Source organism: Phyllobates terribilis, unplaced genomic scaffold (genome assembly GCF_046119375.1).
Source record: "Phyllobates terribilis strain yellow unplaced genomic scaffold, ASM4611937v1 Scaffold_8__6_contigs__length_399053987, whole genome shotgun sequence".
Taxonomy (NCBI): Eukaryota; Metazoa; Chordata; class Amphibia; order Anura; family Dendrobatidae; genus Phyllobates; species Phyllobates terribilis.
In genome coordinates this window covers 198,752,873-198,779,952 of record NW_027362768.1, presented here as the reverse complement: position 1 = coordinate 198,779,952, position 27,080 = coordinate 198,752,873, and the positions used below count along the sequence as shown (strand labels likewise).

At 47.0% G+C, this 27,080-nt stretch overlaps 1 protein-coding gene across 2 annotated transcripts in view; it reads left to right on the top strand.

Moving 5' to 3' along the window:
- The first annotated feature begins 8,563 nt into the window (after positions 1–8,563).
- Positions 8,564–27,080, top strand: part of RNF220 (ring finger protein 220) — a 365,618-nt gene continuing 347,101 nt past the window's right edge. Inside the window, exons 1-2 of one of the 2 annotated variants that reach the window (XM_073644026.1) lie at positions 8,564–8,753; positions 19,065–19,806. In XM_073644026.1, coding sequence (XP_073500127.1) covers positions 19,182–19,806 — 625 coding nt within the window. In that variant the 5' untranslated portion in view covers positions 8,564–8,753; positions 19,065–19,181. The remainder of the gene's footprint in view (positions 8,754–19,064; positions 19,807–27,080) is intronic. The other variant, XM_073644025.1, reaches the window with a different exon arrangement.

Genomic DNA, 27,080 nt, shown 5'->3' with positions numbered 1-27,080 from the left:
GCTCCTCTGCCCCAGTCCTGGCGCTCCTCTGCCCCAGTCCAGGCGCTCCTCTGCCCCAGTCCAGGCGCTCCTCTGCCCCAGTCCTGGCGCTCCTCTGCCCCAGTCCTGGCGCTCCTCTGCCCCAGTCCAGGCGCTCCTCTGCCCCAGTCCTGGCGCTCCTCTGCCCCAGTCCAGGCGCTCCTCTGCCCCAGTCCAGGCGCTCCTCTGCCCCAGTCCTGGCGCTCCTCTGCCCCAGTCCAGGCGCTCCTCTGCCCCAGTCCTGGCGCTCCTCTGCCCCAGTCCTGGCGCTCCTCTGCCCCAGTCCTGGCGCTCCTCTGCCCCAGTCCAGGCGCTCCTCTGCCCCAGTCCAGGCGCTCCTCTGCCCCAGTCCTGGCGCTCCTCTGCCCCAGTCCAGGCGCTCCTCTGCCCCAGTCCAGGCGCTCCTCTGCCCCAGTCCTGGCGCTCCTCTGCCCCAGTCCAGGCGCTCCTCTGCCCCAGTCCAGGCGCTCCTCTGCCCCAGTCCAGGCGCTCCTCTGCCCCAGTCCTGTCGCTCCTCTCCCCCAGTCCAGGCGCTCCTCTGCCCCAGTCCTGGCGCTCCTCTGCCCCAGTCCAGGCGCTCCTCTGCCCCAGTCCAGGCGCTCCTCTGCCCCAGTCCTGGCGCTCCTCTGCCCCAGTCCAGGCGCTCCTCTGCCCCAGTCCTGGCGCTCCTCTGCCCCAGTCCTGGAGCTCCTCTGCCCCAGTCCAGGCGCTCCTCTGCCCCAGTCCTGGCGCTCCTCTGCCCCAGTCCTGGCGCTCCTCTGCCCCAGTCCTGGCGCTCCTCTGCCCCAGTCCTGGCGCTCCTCTGCCCCAGTCCTGGCGCTCCTCTGCCCCAGTCCAGGCGCTCCTCTGCCCCAGTCCAGGCGCTCCTCTGCCCCAGTCCTGGCGCTCCTCTGCCCCAGTCCTGGCGCTCCTCTGCCCCAGTCCAGGCGCTCCTCTGCCCCAGTCCAGGCGCTCCTCTGCCCCAGTCCTGGCGCTCCTCTGCCCCAGTCCTGGCGCTCCTCTGCCCCAGTCCAGGCGCTCCTCTGCCCCAGTTCTGGCGCTCCTCTGCCCCAGTCCAGGCGCTCCTCTGCCCCAGTCCAGGCGCTCCTCTGCCCCAGTCCTGGCGCTCCTCTGCCCCAGTCCTGGCGCTCCTCTGCCCCAGTCCAGGCGCTCCTCTGCCCCAGTCCTGGCGCTCCTCTGCCCCAGTCCTGGCACTCCTCTGCCCCAGTCCAGGCGCTCCTCTGACCCAGTCCTGGCGCTCCTCTGCCCCAGTCCAGGCGCTCCTCTGCCCCAGTCCTGGCGCTCCTCTGCCCCAGTCCTGGCGCTCCTCTGCCCCAGTCCAGGCGCTCCTCTGCCCCAGTCCTGGCGCTCCTCTGCCCCAGTCCAGGCGCTCCTCTGCCCCAGTCCAGGCGCTCCTCTGCCCCAGTCCTGGCGCTCCTCTGCCCCAGTCCTGGCGCTCCTCTGCCCCAGTCCAGGCGCTCCTCTGCCCCAGTCCTGGCGCTCCTCTGCCCCAGTCCAGGCGCTCCTCTGCCCCAGTCCAGGCGCTCCTCTGCCCCAGTCCTGGCGCTCCTCTGCCCCAGTCCTGGCGCTCCTCTGCCCCAGTCCTGGCGCTCCTCTGCCCCAGTCCAGGCGCTCCTCTGCCCCAGTCCTGGCGCTCCTCTGCCCCAGTCCTGGCGCTCCTCTGCCCCAGTCCAGGCGCTCCTCTGCCCCAGTCCAGGCGCTCCTCTGCCCCAGTCCTGGCGCTCCTCTGCCCCAGTCCTGGCGCTCCTCTGCCCCAGTCCTGGCGCTCCTCTGCCCCAGTCCAGGCGCTCCTCTGCCCCAGTCCTGGCGCTCCTCTGCCCCAGTCCAGGCGCTCCTCTGCCCCAGTCCTGGCGCTCCTCTGCCCCAGTCCTGGCGCTCCTCTGCCCCAGTCCAGGCGCTCCTCTGCCCCAGTCCTGGCGCTCCTCTGCCCCAGTCCAGGCGCTCCTCTGCCCCAGTCCAGGCGCTCCTCTGCCCCAGTCCAGGCGCTCCTCTGCCCCAGTCCTGGCGCTCCTCTGCCCCAGTCCAGGCGCTCCTCTGCCCCAGTCCAGGCGCTCCTCTGCCCCAGTCCAGGCGCTCCTCTGCCCCAGTCCTGGCGCTCCTCTGCCCCAGTCCTGGCGCTCCTCTGCCCCAGTCCTGGCGCTCCTCTGCCCCAGTCCAGGCGCTCCTCTGCCCCAGTCCAGGCGCTCCTCTGCCCCAGTCCTGGCGCTCCTCTGCCCCAGTCCTGGCGCTCCTCTGCCCCAGTCCAGGCGCTCCTCTGCCCCAGTTCTGGCGCTCCTCTGCCCCAGTCCAGGCGCTCCTCTGCCCCAGTCCAGGCGCTCCTCTGCCCCAGTCCTGGCGCTCCTCTGCCCCAGTCCAGGCGCTCCTCTGCCCCAGTCCTGGCGCTCCTCTGCCCCAGTCCTGGCGCTCCTCTGCCCCAGTCCAGGCGCTCCTCTGCCCCAGTCCAGGCGCTCCTCTGACCCAGTCCTGGCGCTCCTCTGCCCCAGTCCAGGCGCTCCTCTGCCCCAGTCCTGGCGCTCCTCTGCCCCAGTCCTGGCGCTCCTCTGCCCCAGTCCAGGCGCTCCTCTGCCCCAGTCCTGGCGCTCCTCTGCCCCAGTCCAGGCGCTCCTCTGCCCCAGTCCAGGCGCTCCTCTGCCCCAGTCCTGGCGCTCCTCTGCCCCAGTCCTGGCGCTCCTCTGCCCCAGTCCAGGCGCTCCTCTGCCCCAGTCCTGGCGCTCCTCTGCCCCAGTCCAGGCGCTCCTCTGCCCCAGTCCAGGCGCTCCTCTGCCCCAGTCCTGGCGCTCCTCTGCCCCAGTCCTGGCGCTCCTCTGCCCCAGTCCAGGCGCTCCTCTGCCCCAGTCCTGGCGCTCCTCTGCCCCAGTCCTGGCGCTCCTCTGCCCCAGTCCAGGCGCTCCTCTGCCCCAGTCCAGGCGCTCCTCTGCCCCAGTCGTGGCGCTCCTCTGCCCCAGTCCTGGCGCTCCTCTGCCCCAGTCCTGGCGCTCCTCTGCCCCAGTCCAGGCGCTCCTCTGCCCCAGTCCTGGCGCTCCTCTGCCCCAGTCCAGGCGCTCCTCTGCCCCAGTCCTGGCGCTCCTCTGCCCCAGTCCTGGCGCTCCTCTGCCCCAGTCCAGGCGCTCCTCTGCCCCAGTCCTGGCGCTCCTCTGCCCCAGTCCAGGCGCTCCTCTGCCCCAGTCCAGGCGCTCCTCTGCCCCAGTCCAGGCGCTCCTCTGCCCCAGTCCTGGCGCTCCTCTGCCCCAGTCCAGGCGCTCCTCTGCCCCAGTCCAGGCGCTCCTCTGCCCCAGTCCAGGCGCTCCTCTGCCCCAGTCCTGGCGCTCCTCTGCCCCAGTCCTGGCGCTCCTCTGCCCCAGTCCAGGCGCTCCTCTGCCCCAGTCCTGGCGCTCCTCTGCCCCAGTCCTGGCGCTCCTCTGCCCCAGTCCAGGCGCTCCTCTGCCCCAGTCCTGGCGCTCCTCTGCCCCAGTCCAGGCGCTCCTCTGCCCCAGTCCAGGCGCTCCTCTGCCCCAGTCCAGGCGCTCCTCTGCCCCAGTCCTGGCGCTCCTCTGCCCCAGTCCAGGCGCTCCTCTGCCCCAGTCCTGGCGCTCCTCTGCCCCAGTCCTGGCGCTCCTCTGCCCCAGTCCAGGCGCTCCTCTGCCCCAGTCCTGGCGCTCCTCTGCCCCAGTCCTGGCGCTCCTCTGCCCCAGTCCAGGCGCTCCTCTGCCCCAGTCCAGGCGCTCCTCTGCCCCAGTCCTGGCGCTCCTCTGCCCCAGTCCAAGCGCTCCTCTGCCCCAGTCCTGGCGCTCCTCTGCCCCAGTCCTGGCGCTCCTCTGCCCCAGTCCAGGCGCTCCTCTGCCCCAGTCCTGGCGCTCCTCTGCCCCAGTCCTGGCGCTCCTCTGCCCCAGTCCTGGCGCTCCTCTGCCCCAGTCCAGGCGCCACAGTGCTCAAATGTATTGGTGCTTAAAAGCTGCAAATATATTTGATGATAGTAAGAAGGGAGCAGCGTTTGCTTTAAGGCAAAGTGTCATCTGTATTATTGCTTAATAATAATTAAAACTAGATATAAATACATTATATTTCTTCAAATCTGTTTTTATTTTCTGGACATTAAGAGGGATAATTTCGAGATGATTTATTGACTTCCACTAGAGAGTGTTGTGGGCATTTTCTGAGGTCATTGTGCAGGTGGGAAAGGTGGGGACTGGGTATCACTCATTGTCTTCTATGGGAAAGTTTTCTAGGCATGTTCTGTCACCTGCGCAGAGGTTATAGTGCAGGGAAGAGAATAAGAGCTATGTATAGCTTATTGTTAATAGTGGGTCATGGGTTCATATATATATATATATATATATATATATATATATATATACAGTACAGACCAAAAGTTTGGACACACCTTCTCATTTAAAGATTTTTCAGTATTTTCATGACTAAGAAAATTGTACATTCACACTGAAGGCATCAAAACTATGAATTATCACATGTGGAATTATATACTTAACAAAAAAGTGTGAAACAACTGAAAATATGTCTTATATTCTAGGTTCTTCAAAGTAGCCACCTTTTGCTTTGATGACTGCAAAAGCAAAAGGTGGCCTCCATAATCCTTAAATGGAAGAAGTTTGGGACCACCAGAAGACTTCCTAGACCTGGATGTCCAGCCAAACTGAGCAATCGTGGGAGAAGAGCCTTGGTGAGAGAGGTAAAGAAGAACCCCAAGATCACTGCGGCTGAGCTCCAGAGATGCAGTAGGGAGATGGGAGAAAGTTCCACAAAGTCAACTATCACTGCAGCCCTCCACCAGTCGGGCCTTTATGTCAAAGTGGCCCGAAGGAAGCCTCTCTTCAGTGCAAGACATATGAAAGCCGCATAGAGTTTGCTCAAAACCACATGAAGGACCCCCAGACTATGAGAAATAAGATTCTCTGGTCTGATGAGACAAAGGTAGAACATTTTGGTGATAATTCTAAGCGGTATGTGTGGAGAAAACCAGGCACTGCTCATCACCTGCCCAATACAATCCCAACAGTGAAACATGGTGGTGGCAGCATCATGCTATGGGGGTGTTTTTCAGCTGCAGGGACAGGACAACTGGTTGCAATTGAAGGAAACATGAATGCGGCCAAGTACAGAGATATCCTGGATGAAAACCTCTTACAGAGTGCTCTGGACCTCAGACTTGGCCGAAGGTTCACCTTCCAACAAGACAATGACCCTAAGCACACATTTAAAATAACAAAGGAGTGGCTTCAGAACAACTCTGTGACCATTCTTGACTGGCCCAGCCAGAGCCCTGACCTAAACCCAATTGAGCATCTCTGAAGAGACCTGAAAATGGCCGTCCACCAACGTTCACCATCCAACCTGACGGAACTGGAGAGGATCTACAAGGAAGAATGGCCGAGAATCCCCAAATCCAGGGGTGAAAAACTTGTTGTATCATTCCCAAGAAGACTCATGGCTGTACTAGCTCAAAAGGGGGCTTCTACTCAATACTGAGCAAAGGGGCTGAATACTTATGACCATGTGATATTTCAGTTTTTCTTTTTTAATAAATTTGCAAAAATTTCTACATTTCGGGTTTTTTTTAGTCAAGATGGGGTGTGGAGTGTACTTTAATGAGAAAAAAAATGAACTTTTTAGAATTTACCAAATGGCTGCAATGAAACAAAGAGTGAAAAATTTAAAGGGGTCTGAATACTTTCCGTACCCACTGTATATATGTGTGTGCGTGATCTGTAATTGTAATCCCATCTGTAATGATAATATGATGATTGCTGAAAAGTGGTCACTACAGAACAAGAAGTGTAAGTTTGCTGAGGCTAGAGTGAACATTGCAAGATGTGGTAACTTTTTTTTAATATACTGTAAATAATTATATGGAAAAATACAAATATGGATTAATTTAAACAATTTTGAACAACAGATAATTTTTGATGCCCTTTAAAGGTATATCCCATGTAATGTTATCTACTGTCACTAGCATATTGAGCACTGATCCTCCTCAGTAATGATCAGAAACTGCTGACCGAAAGCAATTAGATATATCTCAGATATTATTCCCTGGTGTCCGATATTATTCCCCAGTGTTAAATATTATTCCATAGTGTCAGATTTTATTCCCAGTGTCACAGGTTATTCCCCAGTGTCAGATATTATTCTCGAGTAGCTGATATTATTCCCAGAGTCAAATATTATTTCCCAGAGTCATCTATTATTTCCCATTGTCAAATATTGTTTGTTAGTGTCATAGATTATTCCCCAGTGTCAGAGATTATTCCACAGTGTCAGTGATTATTCCACAGTGTCAGTGATTATTCCCCGGTGTCAGAGATTATTCCACAGTGTCAGTGATTATTCCCCGGTGTCAGATATTATTTCCCGGTGTCAGATATTATTTCCCGGTGTCACATATTATTCCCCAGTGTCAGTGATTATTCTCCAGTGTCAGATATTATTCCCCGGTGTCAGATATTATTCTCCGGAGTCAGTGATTATTCCCCGGTGTCAGTGATTATTCCCCGGTGTCAGATATTATTTCCTGGTGTCAGATATTATTCCCCAGTGTCAGTGATTATTCCCCGGTGTCAGAGATTATTCCCCGGTGTCAGATATTATTCCCCGGTGTCAGATATTATTCCCCAGTGTCAGTGATTATTCCCTGGTGTCAGATATTATTTCCCGGTGTCAGATATTATTCCCCAGTGTCAGTGATTATTCCCCAGTGTCAGTGATTATTCCCCGGTGTCAGATATTATTTCCCGGTGTCAGATATTATTCCCCAGTGTCAGTGATTATTCCCTGGTGTCAGATATTATTCCCCAGTGTCAGTGATTATTCCCCGGTGTCAGATATTATTTCCCGGTGTCAGATATTATTCCCCAGTGTCAGTGATTATTCCCCAGTGTCAGAGATTATTCCACAGTGTCAGTGATTATTCCCCGGTGTCAGATATTATTTCCCGGTGTCAGATATTATTCCCCGGTGTCAGATATTATTCCCCAGTGTCAGTGATTATTCCCTGGTGTCAGATATTATTCCCCAGTGTCAGTGATTATTCTCCAGTGTCAGATATTATTTCCCGGTGTCAGATATTATTCTCCGGAGTCAGTGATTATTCCCCAGTGTCAGATATTATTCCCCGGTGTCAGTGATTATTCCCCGGTGTCAGATATTATTTCCCGGTGTCAGATATTATTCCCCAGTGTCAGTGATTATTCCCCGGTGTCAGTGATTATTCCCCGGTGTCAGTGATTATTCCCCGGTGTCAGATATTATTCCCCAGTGTCAGTGATTATTCCCCGGTGTCAGATATTATTCCCCAGTGTCAGTGATTATTCCCCGGTGTCAGATATTATTTCCCGGTGTCAGATATTATTCCCCAGTGTCAGTGATTATTCCCCGGTGTCAGTGATTATTCCCCGGTGTCAGATATTATTGCCCGGTGTCAGTGATTATTCCCCGGTGTCAGATATTATTCCCCGGTGTCAGATATTATTTCCCGGTGTCAAGATTATTCCCCAGAATTAGATATTATCCGCCGAGTATCAGATACAGTGCGGTATCAGATATTATCCCTGTGTTAGTGAGTGATGATATGTGATAATGGGAGGATACAGTCACTGATACTGGGGGTAACAATTTTAGTGACTGAATTTTAGCCCTTAGGCCACGGCCCCACGATCAGTATTTGATCAGTATTCGGTCAGCATTTTTTCTCAGGAGCCAAAACCAGGTGAGGAACAATCAGAGAAAAGGTATAATAGAAACAAGTCACCAATTCTGCATTTATCACCCACTCCTGAGAACAAATACTGACCGGATACTGATCAAATACTGATAGTGGGGCTGTGGCCTTAGTATCATTGTCTGTATCCTCCCATTATCACATATCATGCCTCCAGTCAGACATCACCCCCAGTTTCAGACATTTTTCTTACAGCTTCACTGATTTATTTTTAAAAAATGATTCGATGTAATCCCCCAGGATGGAGAGATTTGATATTATTCCCGTGTTATTGAAGGAGTTTCCCCCCCTCACAGTACCATCCCTAGTAGAGTCAGTGCTAGATATAATTTCCCTGGTGTCTTTTGATCCCCCATTATCAGTAAAAGATCATTTTGGATGAGCATTACCCCTAGTGTCAGCTATTAGAATTGGAGTTTTACCCCTCAGTGTCAGTATCCTGCCCCCAGTATCAGTAGCTGTGAATTCTACCTGGCAGTGCACAGAGTCCTGGCATCTGAGCAGAGAACAATACAAGGTGCAGGGGTCGCCTGATAATTGCAGGCAGATGATCCAGTAGATTGAGAGCAGGGAGCAGCAGGGAGCTGCAGGGAGCCCCTCATCAGCGCAGGGTGCAGCAGGGAGCCCCTCATCAGCGCAGGGTGCAGCAGGGAGCCCCTCATCAGCGCAGGGTGCAGCAGGGAGCCCCTCATCAGCGCAGGGTGCAGCAGGGAGCCCCTCATCAGCGCAGGGTGCAGCAGGGAGCCCCTCATCAGCGCAGGGTGCAGGGGCAGCTCTGCTGTAGGACAGCCCCGTGTGCTCTGCACTCTCATCCCATCCTCCTCTGTCCTGTAATGTATGCAGAGCAGTGAGAGGCAGAGAGTGTTGGAGCTGAGTGCTCTGCTGCTGGGAGCTCTGCTCAGTCACTGGGATCAGCTCAGACACAGGCAGCTCTGCAATCACATGCAAAGCCCACCATCCCGGGAGCCAGCCGCCGCCAGGAGCCCTCCTGCCCACCTCTCCAGCCAAGCTCCAGCTCCTCACGGTGAGTACAGCCACACAGTGGGCTCCAGGGGCACAGTGGGCGCCGAGCCCCGAGGAGGGCGCCGCAAAGTGGAACTTTTCTGGGCCAACTTTATGTTAATTACAGCTGAGAATTGTGACATTCACCCTGCAAGGGCACCCCATCCAGGGCATGCATGCCAGGCGCTGCAGAGCTTGTACTCTATCTCCAGGGACATGCATGCCAGGCGCTGCAGAGCTTGCACTCTATTTCCGGGGGCATACATGCCAGGCGCTGCGGAGCTTGCACTCTATTTCCGGGGGCATACATGCCAGGCGCTGCGGAGCTTGCACTCTACTTCCAGGCGCTGCAGAGCTTGCACTCTAGGTCCAGGCGCTGCAGAGCTTGCACTCTATTTCCGGGGGCATACATGCCAGGCGCTGCGGAGCTTGCACTCTACTTCCAGGCGCTGCAGAGCTTGCACTCTTATGTCCAGGCGCTGCAGAGCTTGCACTCTAGGTCCAGGCGCTGCAGAGCTTGCACTCTAGGTCCAGGCGCTGCAGAGCTTGCACTCTATGTGCGCTCACAGGGGCAGATTTGGGAGATTATTTGCCATTATTCCTCACTCTCGGGGGTCCCGGGGTGTCGGACCCCGCTTCTGCTCCGCATTCCGGCAGATCTCAGTCCCTTTTGCTACTTCGTTGCTGTCGGTTCCGGGTTCCCCGTCGCAGCTGGGGCCCCGCACTCAGGGGTTAATAGAGCCGGTCCAGGTTTGCAGAATGTTGCCACTTTGTTGCCTCTTCCTTCCTGCAGCTCCGGGGACACAAGGGGTCTCAGCGGGGGCTTTTCTGCCAATTGTTGTCACGTCTTGTAAATAAAATAAGAGGGAAGCGGATCCCGAGCTGTGAGGCTCCTTACACCTTGTGAGGAGGAGCAGGAAGCCGGTGCGGACCTGCGCCCCCACAGTGCAGGGGAGACCCCCACAGTGCAGGGGAGACCCCCAGATGCCGGGCCCGGGGCTGAGTCAGGACAGGTTCTGAAAGTTGTTATTTAATGTTTTGCACTGATTGACATATGGTGGGATTGATGAGTGTGAATACGGGGGTCCCGAGATCGGGGGGGGGGGCACATCAGGTAGCCGCTCCCCGGCTGGAGATTGGGGTGATCGCCTCTCACCCCTTTGTTACAACCTAGAGTTCAGCATCTTCGGATCCTTTGTGATGTTTCCGGCTGAAGTTCCATCTGATCACAAGTTGTAATAATCCGCAGATGTCTGGAGCTTTGTCCTTGTGATGATGATGATGATGATGATGATGATCATGATCCCTAGAACTTTATTTACTGGATCATCTGCTCATCACAAATTACACCGATAATTTATAATTCACTTTATCACTTCACAAAAGAGCGGAAGAAATAAAAAGAACGGAGAATGAAGCGTCCTAGAATCCGAATACAATTAGAATTTAGAATCAGAATTTCATATATAAAATACACCTGTGTGTAGCAGCTGTTTGTGTGCTGTGTGTATTTGTATGTGTATATATGTAAGCATTTTTGATGTTATGTTTGTTTTTAATTGTGTGTCTATATTTGTGTATTTTGTGTGTATATTTGATTGTGTGTATTTTTATATATATTTTTTTATTTATGCTGTGACCCATTTTTACATTTGGTTATTGCTCCCATTATAAAGTTGAATCTTATCATTTTGTATTATTTTTGGTTCAGTTATTTCTCCGTGAAATGACATTTAAATGATCCCTGAAGAAAGGCTGGATGCAGGTTCAGAGTCTGCAGTGTCCTGGGCTCCAGGGCAGTTTGGGGTTTCGCAGGACCTGGCTTCTCCTCGCTCCCCTATAAGCACAGACAATGTGTTTATTCATTTTCCAGGCTTTTGCATATAATTACACAACCGCAGTAATGCAACCTGTTGTGTGTAAACGCTCTATCAACTTTATATAAACCTGTTTAAAATTCACTGGCAACGACTCAAATGCACAAAACCCATTAAAAGGGGAAATTTTCTTTTCCTTTAAATTTTTAAACATTTACAAACAGATTGGCGATGCCGGCTGCAGTTTTATTACTGCCTTTGATTTTTTTTTACAAAGCAGACAGATTACAATGGATACATTTTTATAAAATAGAACCCTTCATTTTCCAATATAAAAGACAATATAAGTTCTTGATTTTTTCCATTCTTTTCTTACACATTTCTTCTATTTTGTAGAATATAATATATACATGATATTAGATGCCAGACTGCACACAAGCATTTACAATAATACTAGTTGTATTTATTTGTTAAATATAAAGTGTTATAAAATTATTCTAAGCAACTTTGACTTTATTAAAAAATAAATATCTATATAGATATATGTATGTGTGTGTATATATATATATATATATATATATATATATATATATATATATATATATATATATATACCGGTATACATATGTGTGTGTATGTATATATATGTAGATATATACACATTTATATATGTATATTCACAGAAATTCAAATATATACACACACAGAGACAAATCCTTCTGTATGTATGTGTCAGATATTATCATATAGATATTTTACTTAATATTTAGAAATAGAAATGCATCCAGATATATTATTATTATTCCTTGATTTGTGCAGCAAGGAATTGTTTTTCTTCAGTGCTCATTCTATATATCTATCTGTATATTGATAGAACGATACATATACATTTTTTCTACATTTTTTAGATTGTGACCAGTTCTTTCTGTGCGCTGATTTGACTCCTCTTGTTTAGTTCATTTCACATTGCTGGTTAAAGCCATCGCTTCAGAGTTTGTCTCATGCTGTGGAAAAGTATTTGATGATTTATATGGCTGCCTCTTCGATTGCTGTGTCCAAGTCTTCTTTCTCCACCATTCAGCTGGGATGTCAGCCCTTATTACTTACTATTGATCCCTTTGCAAAGTGAGAAGTGAACTAAAATTAATGTCAATCCCACTGCCCGGATCAATAGCCGGAGTTATTTTAATCTGGATTTGCACGGGGTGCTAAATTAAAAAAAATCAGCATACTAGCAGGCGGTGGTGTATCGGTTTCTGCCGCCCGTCTGCTTTGTCGTCTGAGGTGTTCAATGTTTAGCTCTGGCTGATTATCCTGCAATCCATATTTTTTTAATTAAGAAGGTCTGTTAGTTTTTTCTTATTTAGGGTCCTGTGTTTTGGATGATGACATCTTGACATTCACAGTGTATTAACTATAGATTTCCATAAGGCTTGTGGTTTGTGCGCGCTGCGTCTTCTCAGCCGCCTGTGGGTGCAGGCGCAGAACATGCTGATGGGTAAAAACTCCACATTTTTAGTTGTTGGAAATTTCTCACAGTCTTGCAAATTTGTCCGGAGCTTTTGTTGTGTTTGTTGCTCGGTCTTTAAAGCGAGACAATGGGACGTTACAGTCGGAGCCTTCATTTAGTCTCCTGGTTTTGCCAGACATCAGAGAGAAATATTTTATGAGATTGAGGAGAATCTAGTTAAATTTGTTAATTTCTTGCTACAATTTGTCCAACATCACAATTCACGGCAATGACAAAGACCGCTCTGGATTGTGATTCTGATCAGGACACATTGTATTTCCAGTAGATCCAATGAATATTCAATAGTACGGACTTCATTGATGAGTTAAAGGATCATGAAGCTTAACGATTGTGCTGTGGAAATAACTCAGTGTGGCCCCAAAACAAAGGTTTATATCTGTTACAGAATTAAAGTCAAACTGCTGAAGGTCGGAGATTCACATCATCATCATCATCGTTGTTCCCTTTGTCTTGGTTCCTCTCTTTTAACTTAACGTGAGAGTTATTTAAAAAATTGGAAGCGAGAAAATAAGTTAATGAGAGATATATAATCTGATAATTTAGGGTTGATGTGTGCTCGGATGCCTGCCAAATGAGGAAGCCATCTGAGGGCGTCTGCTGAGCTCACAATTAATAGAGGTGGCATCGGAAATGCTGCAATACCCGGGGTCTCTGTCCTGAATCATATACCCACCTGACGGCTGAGGCGTGCCAGGGCAAAAGTCACTGCAAACATTCAATGCCCATATTATGAGGCCAACAAAAACAGAAAAAATATATATATGTATACCTGCACACATACATATATATAGTCATACATTCATACATAGATGTAAATAAAAATATACACATATATATATACATTATAGATATATATATATAAACATAGTGAGAAATTATCCTCTCACTTTAGATATATATATCTATTTCTATATATATAGATATATATCTATATATATGTATGGATATGTATCTATATATATGTATAGATATATAGATATCTATTCATTCATTTTATATATGACTATATATATATATATATATATATATGTATATATAGTTAATCCCCCAGACTGCAAGCTATCGCTGACAGGATTCCCCTACGTTACCATGATGGTGCTATATAAATTATAACAACAATATACCATACATATATTAATAGCAATATAATATCAGTGTACATCTAATAAAGATAACTACATATGATAAGTTAAATTTGATTATATACATATATAAACCTATAACTATAAACATTTATAAAATCATCTCAAAATCACCATTCTAGAATTATCACACATTTATAAATATGAATAATATGTATCTATTATAATTTACAACAGCAACATTGGAGTCTGCACATTTTTGTCTCTCCTGTTGTTTTATGTCTTGCCCCTGAACAGCTGAGATAGTAGATTGAGGTGGTCTGGTGTTGGGATGCTCAGGTCTTGGGGTGGACTGGTGTTGGGGTGGTCTGGTGTTGGGGTGCTGTGGTCTTGGGATGGTCTGGTGTTGGGGTGGTCTGGTGTTGGGGTGCTGTGGTCTTGAGATGCTCAGGTCTTGGGGTGGCATGGTGTTGGGGTGGTCTAGTGTTGGGGTGGACTGGTGTTGGGGTGCTCTGGTGTTGGGGTGCTCTGGTGTTGGGGTGGTCTAGTGTTGGGGTGGTCTGGTGTTGGGGTGGACTGGTGTTGGGGTGCTCTGGTGTTGGGGTGCTCTGGTGTTGGGGTGGCATGGTGTTGGGGTGGTCTAGTGTTGGGGTGGTCTGGTGTTGGGGTGGACTGGTGTTGGGGTGCTCTGGTGTTGGGGTGCTCTGGTGTTGGGGTGGCATGGTGTTGGAGTGGTCTAGTGTTGGGGTGCTCTGGTGTTGGGGTGCTCTGGTGTTGGGATGCTCAGGTGTTGGGGTGCTGTGGTCATGGGCTGCTGTGGTCTTGGTGTGCCAAGCACTGTGGCTTCTCTGTAGTCGTATATGAATTACAGTTGAAGCCGGTGGTGAAGACCCCGAGTACGAGGAGCTCTGACTTTCCTATCCCCTGTATGACTGTGCTGCAGTTGGCACCGGGGCATCCTGCACTTTCTTCTAGGACGTTTGTTTTCCTACAGAGTTTTTTCTTTTTTTTTGCTGTTTGGACAATTCTGGGCTCGACCAATAAACTAATCAGAAATAGATTACTTTGTCTTTAAGTCTTTGTGCTTTACGATGTCGCGGTTTTACCAGCTCCGGGTCTCTGGGCCGAGTCCTGCTCGCTCAGTATAAACTCTTTCATCCTCACTATTAAACTTCTGCTCTTTGATTTAAAAGAAAACGCCGCACCGGTTTATATGATAAACTTAAAAAAAGAGATGTTTTTATGGGTCTCTGAAGGGGCGAGCAGCAATATGTTCCATTCAGGTGTTTCTTCGGCCCCTGCTTTGTTTACATGGCGGCTTATTAATACCTTCACTAGAAAGAAAAGTGGCTGCGGGTTAACCCTCCCATGGCTGCAGCAGATTTGCTTTTTCCCAAAACCATTCGGAAACAGTATCCCCATCCCGTCTTCGGTCCCTCATCGACCTCCTGAATAATTATAGTCATTTTTTTATTTTTTTTATTTTTCTCAAATTTGATCTAAAATTTCAGAAATGTCGCGATGAATTGTAGAAGAGCAGGATCACAATACGAGCAAGATCCAGTCCCCTGAGGGAAGAATATCTGACTTTCTCTCAGGATGAGGCGAGTGACGGTGGTGGAGGGGACACAGGCGACAGGTACAAAGTGTCAGCTCCAGATGTAGAGCCGCGTTTACCAGAACAAACAGATCATTCTGCGGCCGGGAAGAATTACAGCTAACGCCGCCAATGCTTTACAACGAGAGGGGAGTCATCGCTCATTAGGGCCGGATAGGATTTGTGTAACGAGGAAGGTGATTTGGTTATCTTTCTTCCACAAGCTTTTATCTGCTTGTCACTTTAATCTATATCTCGGCGTGTATCTGTGCAGCAGACAATGCGCCTCATGTCCTCATACATCCACATGATGTACAGTGTCCCCGTACACGGCCTCGCTGACCACCGGCCTCACACAGGACCCCCCTCGCCCCTGCTAGGGGAAGATGTGGACGTGTCTTCTCCAATAACAATCATTCCTAATGATAATCGTCTGCCGTGAAAGGGCAAAAACATCGATAAAAATACGGAAACATTTATCGTTAGCGCTGAAAAATTCTTCACAGTTGGGGCTTTTTCTCGTTTGTTCTTTCTGTAGGATGTCAGAGGAGCGCTAACGAGCGCAGGGCGATGAGTTCACCGGCGGCTGTCACTGTGCGGACCACCAACATCTGCCGGGGTTTATTTATTTGTTACATTTTTATCAATTATTTCAAATATTGTTCTGTGTGCAAACAACTAGTGTGGATGTGTGACCACCTGTCACAACACGGCTCAGACGACACCCCGAAAATGGCGTATCTCTGCGTATATCTATGTGTATGGTGTGGATATATAGCGTACAGTGTGCATGTGTGTATATATATATATATGTTGAGAGAGTCTGTGGATCTATATATCTATAGTGTTTACACTGTGTGATATATATGGATATGGTGTACAACATGTGTACAATGTGTGTGTATATATACATGTATGGGGTGTACAGTGTATGTATATAAATTGATATATAGAGTGTACAGTATGCACATATATATAAATATATATATATATAGTGTGTGGATATATATATGTATAGTGTGTACAGTGTCTGGATAGATGTATAGTGTACCGTGTGTATATATATGTGCAGTTTATACAGTGTTTGTATTTTGTGTCTGCACAGTCTGACATATTTATAGGTGTACATATATTTGTGGGTGTACTTATATTTGTGGGTGTACTTATATTTGTGGGTGTACATATATTTGTGGGTGTACTTATATTTGTGGGTGTACTTATATTTGTGGGTGTACATATATTTGTGGGTGTACTTATATTTGTGGGTGTACTTATATTTGTGGGTGTACATATATTTATGGGTGTACTTATATTTGTGGGTGTACTTATATTTGTGGGTGTACTTATATTTGTGGGTGTACTTATATTTGTGGGTGCACTTATATTTGTGGGTGTACATATATTTGTGGGTGTACATATATTTGTGGGTGTACTTATATTTGTGGGTGTACATATATTTGTGGATGTACTTATATTTGTGGGTGTACATATATTTGTGGGTGTACTTATATTTATTGGTGGACATATATTTGTGGGTGTATATATATTTGTGGGTGTACTTATATTTATGGGTGTACATATATTTGTGGGTGTACTTATATTTGTGGGTGTACATATATTTGTGGGTGTACTTATATTTATGGGTGTACATATATTTGTGGGTGTACTTATATTTGTGGGTGTACTTATATTTATGGGTGTACATATATTTGTGGGTTGACATGTATTTATGGGTGTACATATATTTGTGGGTGTACTTATATTTATAGGTGTACATATATTTGTGGGTGTACATATATTTCCTGGGTGTACATATATTTCCTGGGTGTACATATATTTGTGGGTGTACTTATATTTATGGGTGTACATATATTTGTGGGTTGACATGTATTTATGGGTGTACTTATATTTGTGGGTGTACTTATATTTGTGGGTGCACTTATATTTGTGGGTGTACATATATTTGTGGGTGTACTTATATTTGTGGGTGTACTTATATTTGTGGGTGCACTTATATTTGTGGGTGTACTTATATTTGTGGGTGCACTTATATTTATTGGTGTACATATATTTATGGGTGTACATATATTTGTGGGTGTACATATATTTGTGGGTGCACTTATATTTATTGGTGTACATATATTTATTGGTGGACATATATTTGTGGGTGTACATATATTTGTGGGTGTACTTATATTTATAGGTACACATATATTTGTGGGTGTACTTATATTTATGGGTGTACATATATTTGTGGGTGTACTTATATTTATGGGTGTACATATATTTGTGGGTGTACTTATATTTATTGGTGGACATATATTTGTGGGTGTACATATATTTATGGGTGTACATATATTTATGGGTGTACATATATTTGTGGGTGTACTTATATTTGTGGGTGTACATATATTTGTGGGTGTACATATATTTGTGGGTGTACTTATATTTGTGGGTGTACATATATTTGTGGGTGTACTTATATTTGTGGGTGTACTTATATTTATAGGTGGACATATATTTGTGGGTGTACTTATATTTGTGGGTGTACATATATTTGTGGGTGTACTTATATTTGTGGGTGTACATATATTTGTGGGTGTACTTATATTTGTGGGTGTACTTATATTTATGGGTGTACATATATTTGTGGGTGTACTTATATTTATGGGTGTACATATATTTGTGGGTGTACTTATATTTATAGGTGGACATATATTTGTGGGTGTACTTATATTTGTGGGTGTACATGTATTTGTGGGTGTACTTATATTTATAGGTGGACATATATTTGTGGGTGTACTTATATTTATGGGTGTACATATATTTGTGGGTGTACTTATATTTATAGGTGGACATATATTTGTGGGTGTACTTATATTTATTGGTGTACTTATATTTGTGGGTGTACTTATATTTATAGGTGGACATATATTTGTGGGTGTACTTATATTTGTGGGTGTACATGTATTTGTGGGTGTACTTATATTTATAGGTGGACATATATTTGTGGGTGTACTTATATTTGTGGGTGTACTTATATTTATAGGTGGACATATATTTGTGGGTGTACTTATATTTGTGGGTGTACTTATATTTGTGGGTGCACTTATACTTATAGGTGTACATATATTTGTGGGTGTACATGTATTTGTGGGTGTACTTATATTTATTGGTGTACATATATTTATTGGTGTACATGTATTTGTGGGTGCACTTATATTTATAGGTGTACATATATTTGTGGGTGCACTTATATTTATGGGTGTACATATATTTGTGGGTGTACATATATTTATGGGTGTACTTATATTTGTGGGTGTACATATATTTGTGGGTGTACTTATATTTGTGGGTGCACTTATATTTATAGGTGGACATATATTTGTGGGTGTACTTATATTTGTGGGTGTACTTATATTTGTGGGTGCACTTATATTTATAGGTGGACATATATTTGTGGGTGTACATGTATTTGTGGGTGTACATATATTTGTGGGTGTACATATATTTGTGGGTGTACTTATATTTGTGGGTGTACTTATTTTTGTGGGTGCACTTATATTTATAGGTGGACATATATTTGTGGGTGTACATGTATTTGTGGGTGTACTTATTTTTGTGGGTGTACTTATATTTGTGGGTGTACATATATTTGTGGGTGTACTTATATTTGTGGGTGCACTTATATTTATAGGTGGACATATATTTGTGGGTGTACTTATATTTGTGGGTGTACTTATATTTGTGGGTGCACTTATATTTATAGGTGGACATATATTTGTGGGTGTACATGTATTTGTGGGTGTACATATATTTGTGGGTGTACATGTATTTGTGGGTGTACATATATTTGTGGGTGTACTTATATTTGTGGGTGTACTTATTTTTGTGGGTGCACTTATATTTATAGGTGGACATATATTTGTGGGTGTACATGTATTTGTGGGTGTACTTATTTTTGTGGGTGTACTTATTTTTGTGGGTGTACTTATTTTTGTGGGTGTACTTATGGCCGCCCCGGCAGCTTTTCTTTCGGCATTATTGTATAGGACGCCTTTATTTGCACAGCAGGGTAATGAGCGGTTTGACGGCGCGCCGGTGAACCCCGGTGTTTCTCGCTGGGAGCTCCGGATACTTTCCCCCAGTGTTGAAGGTCTGTGAATGTGGCCGATAATCTGCTTAATTGCTGTGTATAGGGGAATCAGTGACTAAATGGCAGTAACACAAACAATAATTATGTATTGATTTTTACACGTAACGCTCAGGGCTCACGTCTTTCTTTCACTTTCTTGTGTCGACGCAGGATTCACAGGGAAGAAATGAAGTGACGTTTCCTGCTTGGCGTGAAGATCCAGTCGCCTCGGCCACCAGAGGAATTTTTACCGAAATTTTTGATTTGGCCAGAACCAAAGTGTCAGAGATGGATCTGCACCGAGCTGCTTTTAAGATGGAGAACTCTTCCTTCCTGCCTAATCCGCTGGCATCTCCGGCGTTGATGGTGCTGGCTTCTACCGCTGAGGCCAGTCGTGACGCCTCCATACCTTGCCAGCAGCCACGGCCTTTTGGGGTGCCTGTATCAGTGGATAAAGAGGTGCACATTCCTTTTACCAATGGCTCGTACACCTTCACCTCAATGTACCACAGACAAGGCGGTGTCCCCGGAGCCTTCTCTAACCGTGACTTTCCACCTTCCCTTCTCCACCTCCATCCTCAGTTTGCCCCTCCGAACTTAGACTGTTCCCCAATCAGCATGCTGAATCACAGCGGTGTGGGCGCCTTCCGGCCTTTTACCTCCCCAGAGGAGCGTGAGAGCTATCAGTCTGCATTTACCCCGGCCAAACGCCTCAAGAGCTGCCATGATACCGAGTCCCCGCACCTGCGCTTCTCTGATGCTGATGGAAAAGAGTATGAATTTGGGGCTCAAATCCCAACAGGTTCCCCTGGGGGACTTAAAGTGGACGATGTTGGGAAGAAACTGTTTGCTGTGTCCGGTCTGATATCGGACAGAGAGACGTCGTCGAGCCCGGAGGACCGGAATGACAGGTGTAAGTGTTTCCAGACTTTCTTACAACGTTGTATTTCCAGTGTGTAGAGTTTCTTGTGTCCATGGATGTATCTTGTAATGACATGAATCCGTACAGAAGCATTTACTGCACGTATTACTATGGAGGAATCTGCTCACGTCTCCTCTGCCGTTTGTGCTGATATTAAAGCTGTAATGTATCAGATAGTAACGAAAATACAATCCCAAAATATCAAAACTGTGTCCCGAAATGCTCTAGTTTCTGTCCGCGGCAGCCGTCCTCCGTCCTGCGCTGCATCAGACCGCTCCGCAGCGACTCCTAAGGCTGCGGTTTTACGTGGCCATTTTCCATCCAGTCTGAAAACTGTTAAATGTGAATCATCTAAAACAAGTATGTGACAATGTGTGAGACCCCCCCACGGATCGTGCTGCTGCTCGTTGCACGTAATACGGGGTCTGCTGTGACGCAGCCCGCTTACGCTATCGATGGCGAGTGATTTTTTATTTTGCATAATTGGCCTTCTTAACCTTGCACTTGCCGCAAAAAAATAATTGGATTGTTCTAGATATAAATCGTCCTCAGCTCAACTGTGGCTGGAGCCGCAATTTGCCGGTTTCCACGAGAAACAGCTCTGAACAAAACCATTTGATACAGGTGACGGCGCGGCGGAGCTCGGCTCTGGATCCCGCTGATTTTACCCAGCGAGCTCCGAACAGAAAGAAAAAAAAATGACACTCACTCACGGCTCGGATGATAAAAACTCCCACAGGAGCTTACGGGTAATTTTTAAAGCAAAGCAATAGTTCTCTTCCATTTTTTCCTCCTCGCTCGGAGTGTAAATTTCTCCTCTCCCCATATAGCGAAGCTTTAGCGTTTTCTGTCTTCCGTGTGGCTGTAACGTCTCGTTACGACGCCACAGAGGGTAATTGAGATGTCCTGTCTCTTTCCCTCCAGTTGAAGCTACTTTCCTGTGCTGTCGACTTGAATTAGACGCCGAGTTAACTTTATGCTGCTAAAAAGAATTCAGTTTAAGCCCCGCGCACCTTCCTCGATTGCTGAAGCCATTAAGAATACTCTGGCCTGTAAATCTCCGGCTGGAGAGGAGCTGCTCCGGCTGTGTCTCACCTACTCAGCATTGGGTTATCAGGGTTGGGGACCCCAGGACTATGTCGGAGAGGGGATGGATGGTAGTGGGGGTCATTGGTTACGGCCTAACCAGACAGGCAAAACGGAAGAGCTGATACATGAACTGATTTCTTCTAAATTCACAGGAATATTTTCCATTGATTCACTGTTTTATTAGTTGCAAAAGTAATGGTCCCCTACAACAAAAAAAGTGCAATAGTATGCAATGTGTGCAATGTTGCCCTGAAGTAGTGTCGGGAGTATCTCACCATCATCGGTATAGCAGAGGCATCTCCCGTTAGGAGGCCTATTTACTTCTGCTGCATCGTAATATTTGTAATTACCTGGAGTTGAACACTTCATTCTCTAGTTCTCCTTCCCTTTCTGAAGCCCTTGCGATCTCCCTACAGACGGCATACATACCGTCCTGACCACACATCCACGACCCTGCAGCTCCGGACTCTGTGACGTGGATGAATTTCCTGGCAGAATTCAAGCCGAGGACAGTGGGAAAGAAAGTGCAGTTGGGAGCCCATCTGCCCAATCTTGGCGAGGGTTGGCTATTTCTGTGCCAGCTTCATGTCCTGAATATCTAATCAGCGACTGCATCTTTATGGGGGAGGCCACCAATATGAACACCTCCAGAATTCCAGCCTCCGTCCCTTTTGTGTCTACGTTGATGCATTTTAAGGTGTGCGAAAAAAAATAGAGACCGGCCGTAAATATCCGGGAAGGTTGTCACATTAGATAGATGTCGCTCCTCGTCTGTGCCTGCTGCCCCCCGGTACAATAAACCCAGTTTTATAACAAAGGAACTATTATCGGAAAATGCAAAAAATAAATGAAGGTTTCGTTTTGTATCTTTTCTTGATCTTTTATGAGTTAGTAGAACTTGGAGAAGAGTGACACGTTTTCCGTAATAGTCGTATAACCAAATGGAAAGTTCAGAATTGTGATTGACGGCTGCTCTGGTTACATTGTATCGCGGTGAGGAGTCTGGTAGGGGATTGCGGTAATGATGGCGGATGCCCCTTATGTCATCACCTTGGTATGAACCGCGGTGAGTGTATTGGTGGTGAGAGCAACATTCCTGCAGGAGAATATAAGGATCCTGCTTCCTTCCTGACAAGCAGAAGGTCTCAAGATTGCAAAACTTTATAGAGTGACACAGTCGTGAGGTTTCCCATTATTTAAAGGGGCAGTGCTGAGGCCGGTGGTGAATGTTATGGAGGACGGTAGATGCAGGATGAATGTTAATAAACCATCTTTGCGTTGACTTAGAGACTATGGAGCAACCAAGGAGCACAGATCGCTTGTGGGGTATTTCACTTGGGAGGTTCAGCGAGTGCCATTATATTTTTGTCATTTCCTTAGGACCCCTTAACACACGGCGAGTCAAGCGCTCTGTAGGTAATGGGGCCATGTAGCTGTAGGGTCCAGTAATCAGACAGAGTAAACGTAGAAGTATCAGAAAATCTGCCCAATGTGTGAGCGCGGTGCACCCCGTGTGATAGGACCGCCGCGTCCCGACACTTTTCTTACACAAATTCTTTCTTGGATTATTTTCAAACAATTTTATTTTATTTTTTTTGCGAAAGAAAAAAAAGAAAACCTGACACGTGACGTTTTTAAAAAAATCTGCCGCGTTTTATGACTCCACATGTGCAATAATTATTGTAGACAATCTTGAAAAGTCTTTTCATGGCGGCACAAATTAATCATTAATATTTGTTTAAATTAAAAAAAAAAAAAAAAAAAACAGTCAAGAATTTGTAGACATTTGTGGTCGATTCAATCACAAATTATTAAAAATAATGTCTTTTATTTTCTTTCTTGCAATCAAAAAATTATGGGGTAAAAAAATTTTAAATAAATGGTGCAACATTCAGTAAAGCGGTTGGAAAGTTTACAACCAGCCTGCCCGGGACATGGAGGGGTCTGGAGATTTGTTTTCGGCCCTGGGCATGATGTGGCTGACCCCTTTCCCACCAGGGCATCCTCCTCATCCTCCTGAATGCCGGTCTCCAGCTGCCGTCCAGCGCTGCCGCTGACATCGTAAGCTTCAATTCCCGGCACAAGTGTTGTGCTAATTACCGAGCCTGGCAGCGGCCTGAGCGGCACTTAGCCAGATGTTGCGATGGCTGCAGCCCCGGCAGCCATCGCCCCCTTTATGCCACCAGGACATCTCTCGTCTCACCCCTCCGCTCCTCTCTTCTTATGCAAAGCACAAGCTCCGTCCTGGAATATGCAAATCGCTTTTTAATTCACTCTTTTCCTTCTGCGCTTTCGCTCTTGCACTGGATGGGTTAAACCGGTGCCCATCTCCAGAAAGCCGGTAATTGCCAACATCATCATTATTATGTTCATTAAGGGCATCCAGCGTGTTACGGCCGCTCAGGGACGGGCAGCTCCATTTACATTTACAGATCTGCCGTGAAGAATTTTTTTTATACCTTCATTGGGACGAGATCTATTTTTCGGGTTTGTTTGATTATTTTTATGTAACAAACCGTCAGTAAATTTAATGTTCAGCCGCTTTAACCCCTTCCTGCCATAGGCGTATTGAATTCATCTGCTTTAGAGCCGGAGAATAACCGGAGGCCCTGAAGGGGTTAATGCTCCTCCACTGAGTAAAGGGAAATTGACCGGGGAATGAGGATGATTGGGACGTAACGGATCGGACTGGGTGGTCCCATTGATTGTTATTAAAGGGTATTGATTGTTGATAATAGACGAGGTGGCTGCAATGCGATTCCTCAGTGCTGCGGGATGATGGTAGGTTAATGTACAGTATCAGGTGCCATAACAATTAACGACTCTAGTTAATGAGGCAAAGTTATCAGCTATCGGGCTAGAAAATCTGTGAGCTGCAATGACCAGAGCAAGAAACCCAATTATTTGTTAGGTAGATAGATGATGTTCATGGCCGAAACCCCTAGGGGGCAGCACAGTTATGGCACGCGGCTAGGCCTATATATGTCCCAGGTGATGGACGCACTCACATGCTCAGACCTGCCGTCATCACCATAGGTGACCTAACAAATGACCCTAACACCCTAAAAGCGAGACGTCTGATATTTCCGCTGTGATATCACTTAATATCGTTATATCCCGCGGCTGTCAGATCTGTTACCGGAATAAACGGAGCCTTGTCGGAGTCACCGGCTGCAAAACTTTCACTTGAAATGCATGTGGGATGAATCACCCGGGGTGATGCTCTGCAGAACGTCGGCCATATCGCCACATTGTAGGTGGATGAATCTGCCCCAGCGGTCAGGACATTAACATCAGTCTGCCGGATTGTTGGACTTTACCGACTTTCAAGCACCCGGAAATTCCATTAGTCCGGAATAACTCAGGCGAGTTATTGCCAGGAAGACTAGTACCGCTAATGTTCTGGACTAGTGGTCAGCAGCTGGAAGTCTCCTGTTTTCAGACTATGGGATATTTTAGTAGATTGGACCATTTCATTGGTTGAAACATTGTGAATAAAAATGCAACTTCAAGCCCAGATTTCTAAATGATCAACTGTACTTAAAGGGTTAATCCGAATATATATATATATATATATATATATATATATATATATATATATATATATATAAATATGAAAAAAAGGGGTTGTGTAGATTCTGCCCTAGCCGCTGAGGGCTTTGTGCAATGTATCACTGCTTATTGACTGATACATTGTAACAAACCCTCAGCTGTGTTGGCAGGTTTTCAGCTTCTGCATGTTATCTAGAATGTTTCCATTCACTAACAGCAAACGGATGTGTTGAAAGAGGCCAGAAATGGAGGCACAGAGTAGATGCCGCTGCTGGGAGGATTGATGGCGACTGGAGCAATCACATCCAGTCACATTTTATGATTTTGTCAGACTCCAGATTTTCCCATTGACATTTTTGCAGCTGAAAGCTGCTCTCATCTGATGTGAGGAGGCTCCGAGCGGCCGCCGCCTGATTTATGTCCAGAGAGTTTCCCTTTCTGGGTTTTAAGACTTTTTTTTATTATTATTATTTGTTTTATTTCAAGCTTCCGGGAATTTTCTTTGATTTTCATTTTTTTCGGATATTTGCAGTTGTTTCCCCGGTTTCCATTTTTGTGTGATTTATTTTATATTTTACAATGAAATAAAACCCCGGACAGATGATGTGCGCGGACGGCAGGCATTTACCCCGCTGTGTCATGTAGCCGTAAAGTCCGTCCCGAAATGTGTCCGATTTGGAGACTTATGTGATGATCGAGGCGATACAATATCTCCAGGGTAACCACAAAGGTTTGGCACATTATAACCTTTCTGCTCCGTAAAACTTGGATGATTCCTTTTATTCTTTGCGAAGGTTTATATAATAAGAATCGCTTATTAATCTGTGGGTGGTCTGCTGGAGCGCTGATAGTTACTGTCCTCAGCAAACTGATCTCAGGCCACGTTCACACTCGCATCTGCTTATTGTTCTCAGATCTCAGACACTTCTGATAATAGGATCCAGTATTAAATGGACCGCTTCCATCGTAAATCTCCACATCAGCCAATCAGATTCCAGCTCTCAGTTTTCAGAGGTGGCTCAGCCAATAGAAGCAGTGACATGATTGGTTAGTTATCCTGCCATCTACTTTTGATAAGTCTCCTCTTTTGTCTATTTTTGGGACCACACTTGCGGTTTTATCACTGAGCCGCTCCAGGATTTTCCCCCAGAGATGATTGGTGGTTTGAAGCACAAATTCCAGGGGATCTAAAATATTAATGAGCAATTTTAAGGTCACAGAGAGAGAGTAGCGGCTGGATGATCTCACGATGCAACCTGACCAAGTCGCAGAGGTGATGAGCTTTAGCCGCCGGTGGCAGGGAAGCACTGAAGATCAGGACGCAGAGAATTTCCCCGCACATCCTCCATCATGGGGGGACGCGGTGAGAAATGCCAGAAGCTGGTGAGCGGCTTCATGTGAAGGCGATATATTGGGTCCCTTAATCGGAGCCATGAGGCCAGCGCTTCTCAGCCTCGCCGACCGGCTCGAATTCTTTTGCAATGTTGGAAAATAGGGAAATAATAAGTCAGCAGGCAAAAAAAGAGTGAGACCCCATGATCTGCTCATCATAGGGGGAACTGCTAAAAAAGGGGGCTTGTTACTGCATGGAGGCGCTGATTTCACACGTCGGAGCGCTCGCCCGCTCTGGGCTTATTGTTGTTTTTGTGACTTTGTCCCATCTCGGCCCATAAGACGTCTTGACAGTCACCATTATGACAGGGATTGTAGCATATAAGCTACAGTGTGGAGAGACTGGATCTTAGAGATGGACGTCGTAGAGAGGAGATCCGCCATGGGGAAGAGTGCTTCTCCCTCTGGGGGACCAGGGGCAGCCATGTATTTCATGGTCAACCATTGACTTTAGGCCACGGCCCCACTATCAGTATTTGCTCAGTATTTTGTCAGTAATTGTGGGATTTCTCCAGTAATGGGTGGTGGACGTCACCTTTTTCGTCAGATTTCTCCTGGATCAGGTGTCCATCTACTGATCAGAGACGGCTCCGAAATCTTTTCATGTGAAAGCTGCTTGTCCGCTCCCGTTGTACTAAATGTTCCCGTTATCTATGACGCGTCTGTTACTCTATGGACGACTTTATCTTTGAAGACCGATTTTTTTCATTTTTCTATGGAGAGTTTCGGTGGAGGGATCAGCGGCGGTTTGGCGATCTATACTTTGTCTATGATTGTGCTGTATCCAGTTCTCGCTGCTTTTATCTAGAAGCCATTGAACGTTCACTCCAGGGAGGGCGTTAGGGTGAGACCCTGAGTGACGGCCGCAGTGAGGCGGACCCCGGGGGTGTCAGCGCCGAGCACTCTCCATCTCCTCGCTCGTTTCTTGTCTTCATCGCTCAGCTCCTTCTCGGCCTCTGATTGTCCATAAGTCGCCGTCGTCCTGAGAGGGACAGTAATGTTATTCTGTCAATATCTTTGCCATGGAGATAAAAATCCGCGCAGGGCCTCTGTCCACACAAATCACTCAACGGCTCAGAACAAGGAAGGAGAGAGATGTCAATATGTGCGAGAAATGCTAATTATGGCTTTTAGTGACATCCAGTGACAAATTGGTCAGAGACGGAGGCGCCAGGGGTTAAACGAGACGGCTGAGCGGAACCTGCTGCAGGTGTCGCCTGCTCACTTCATTT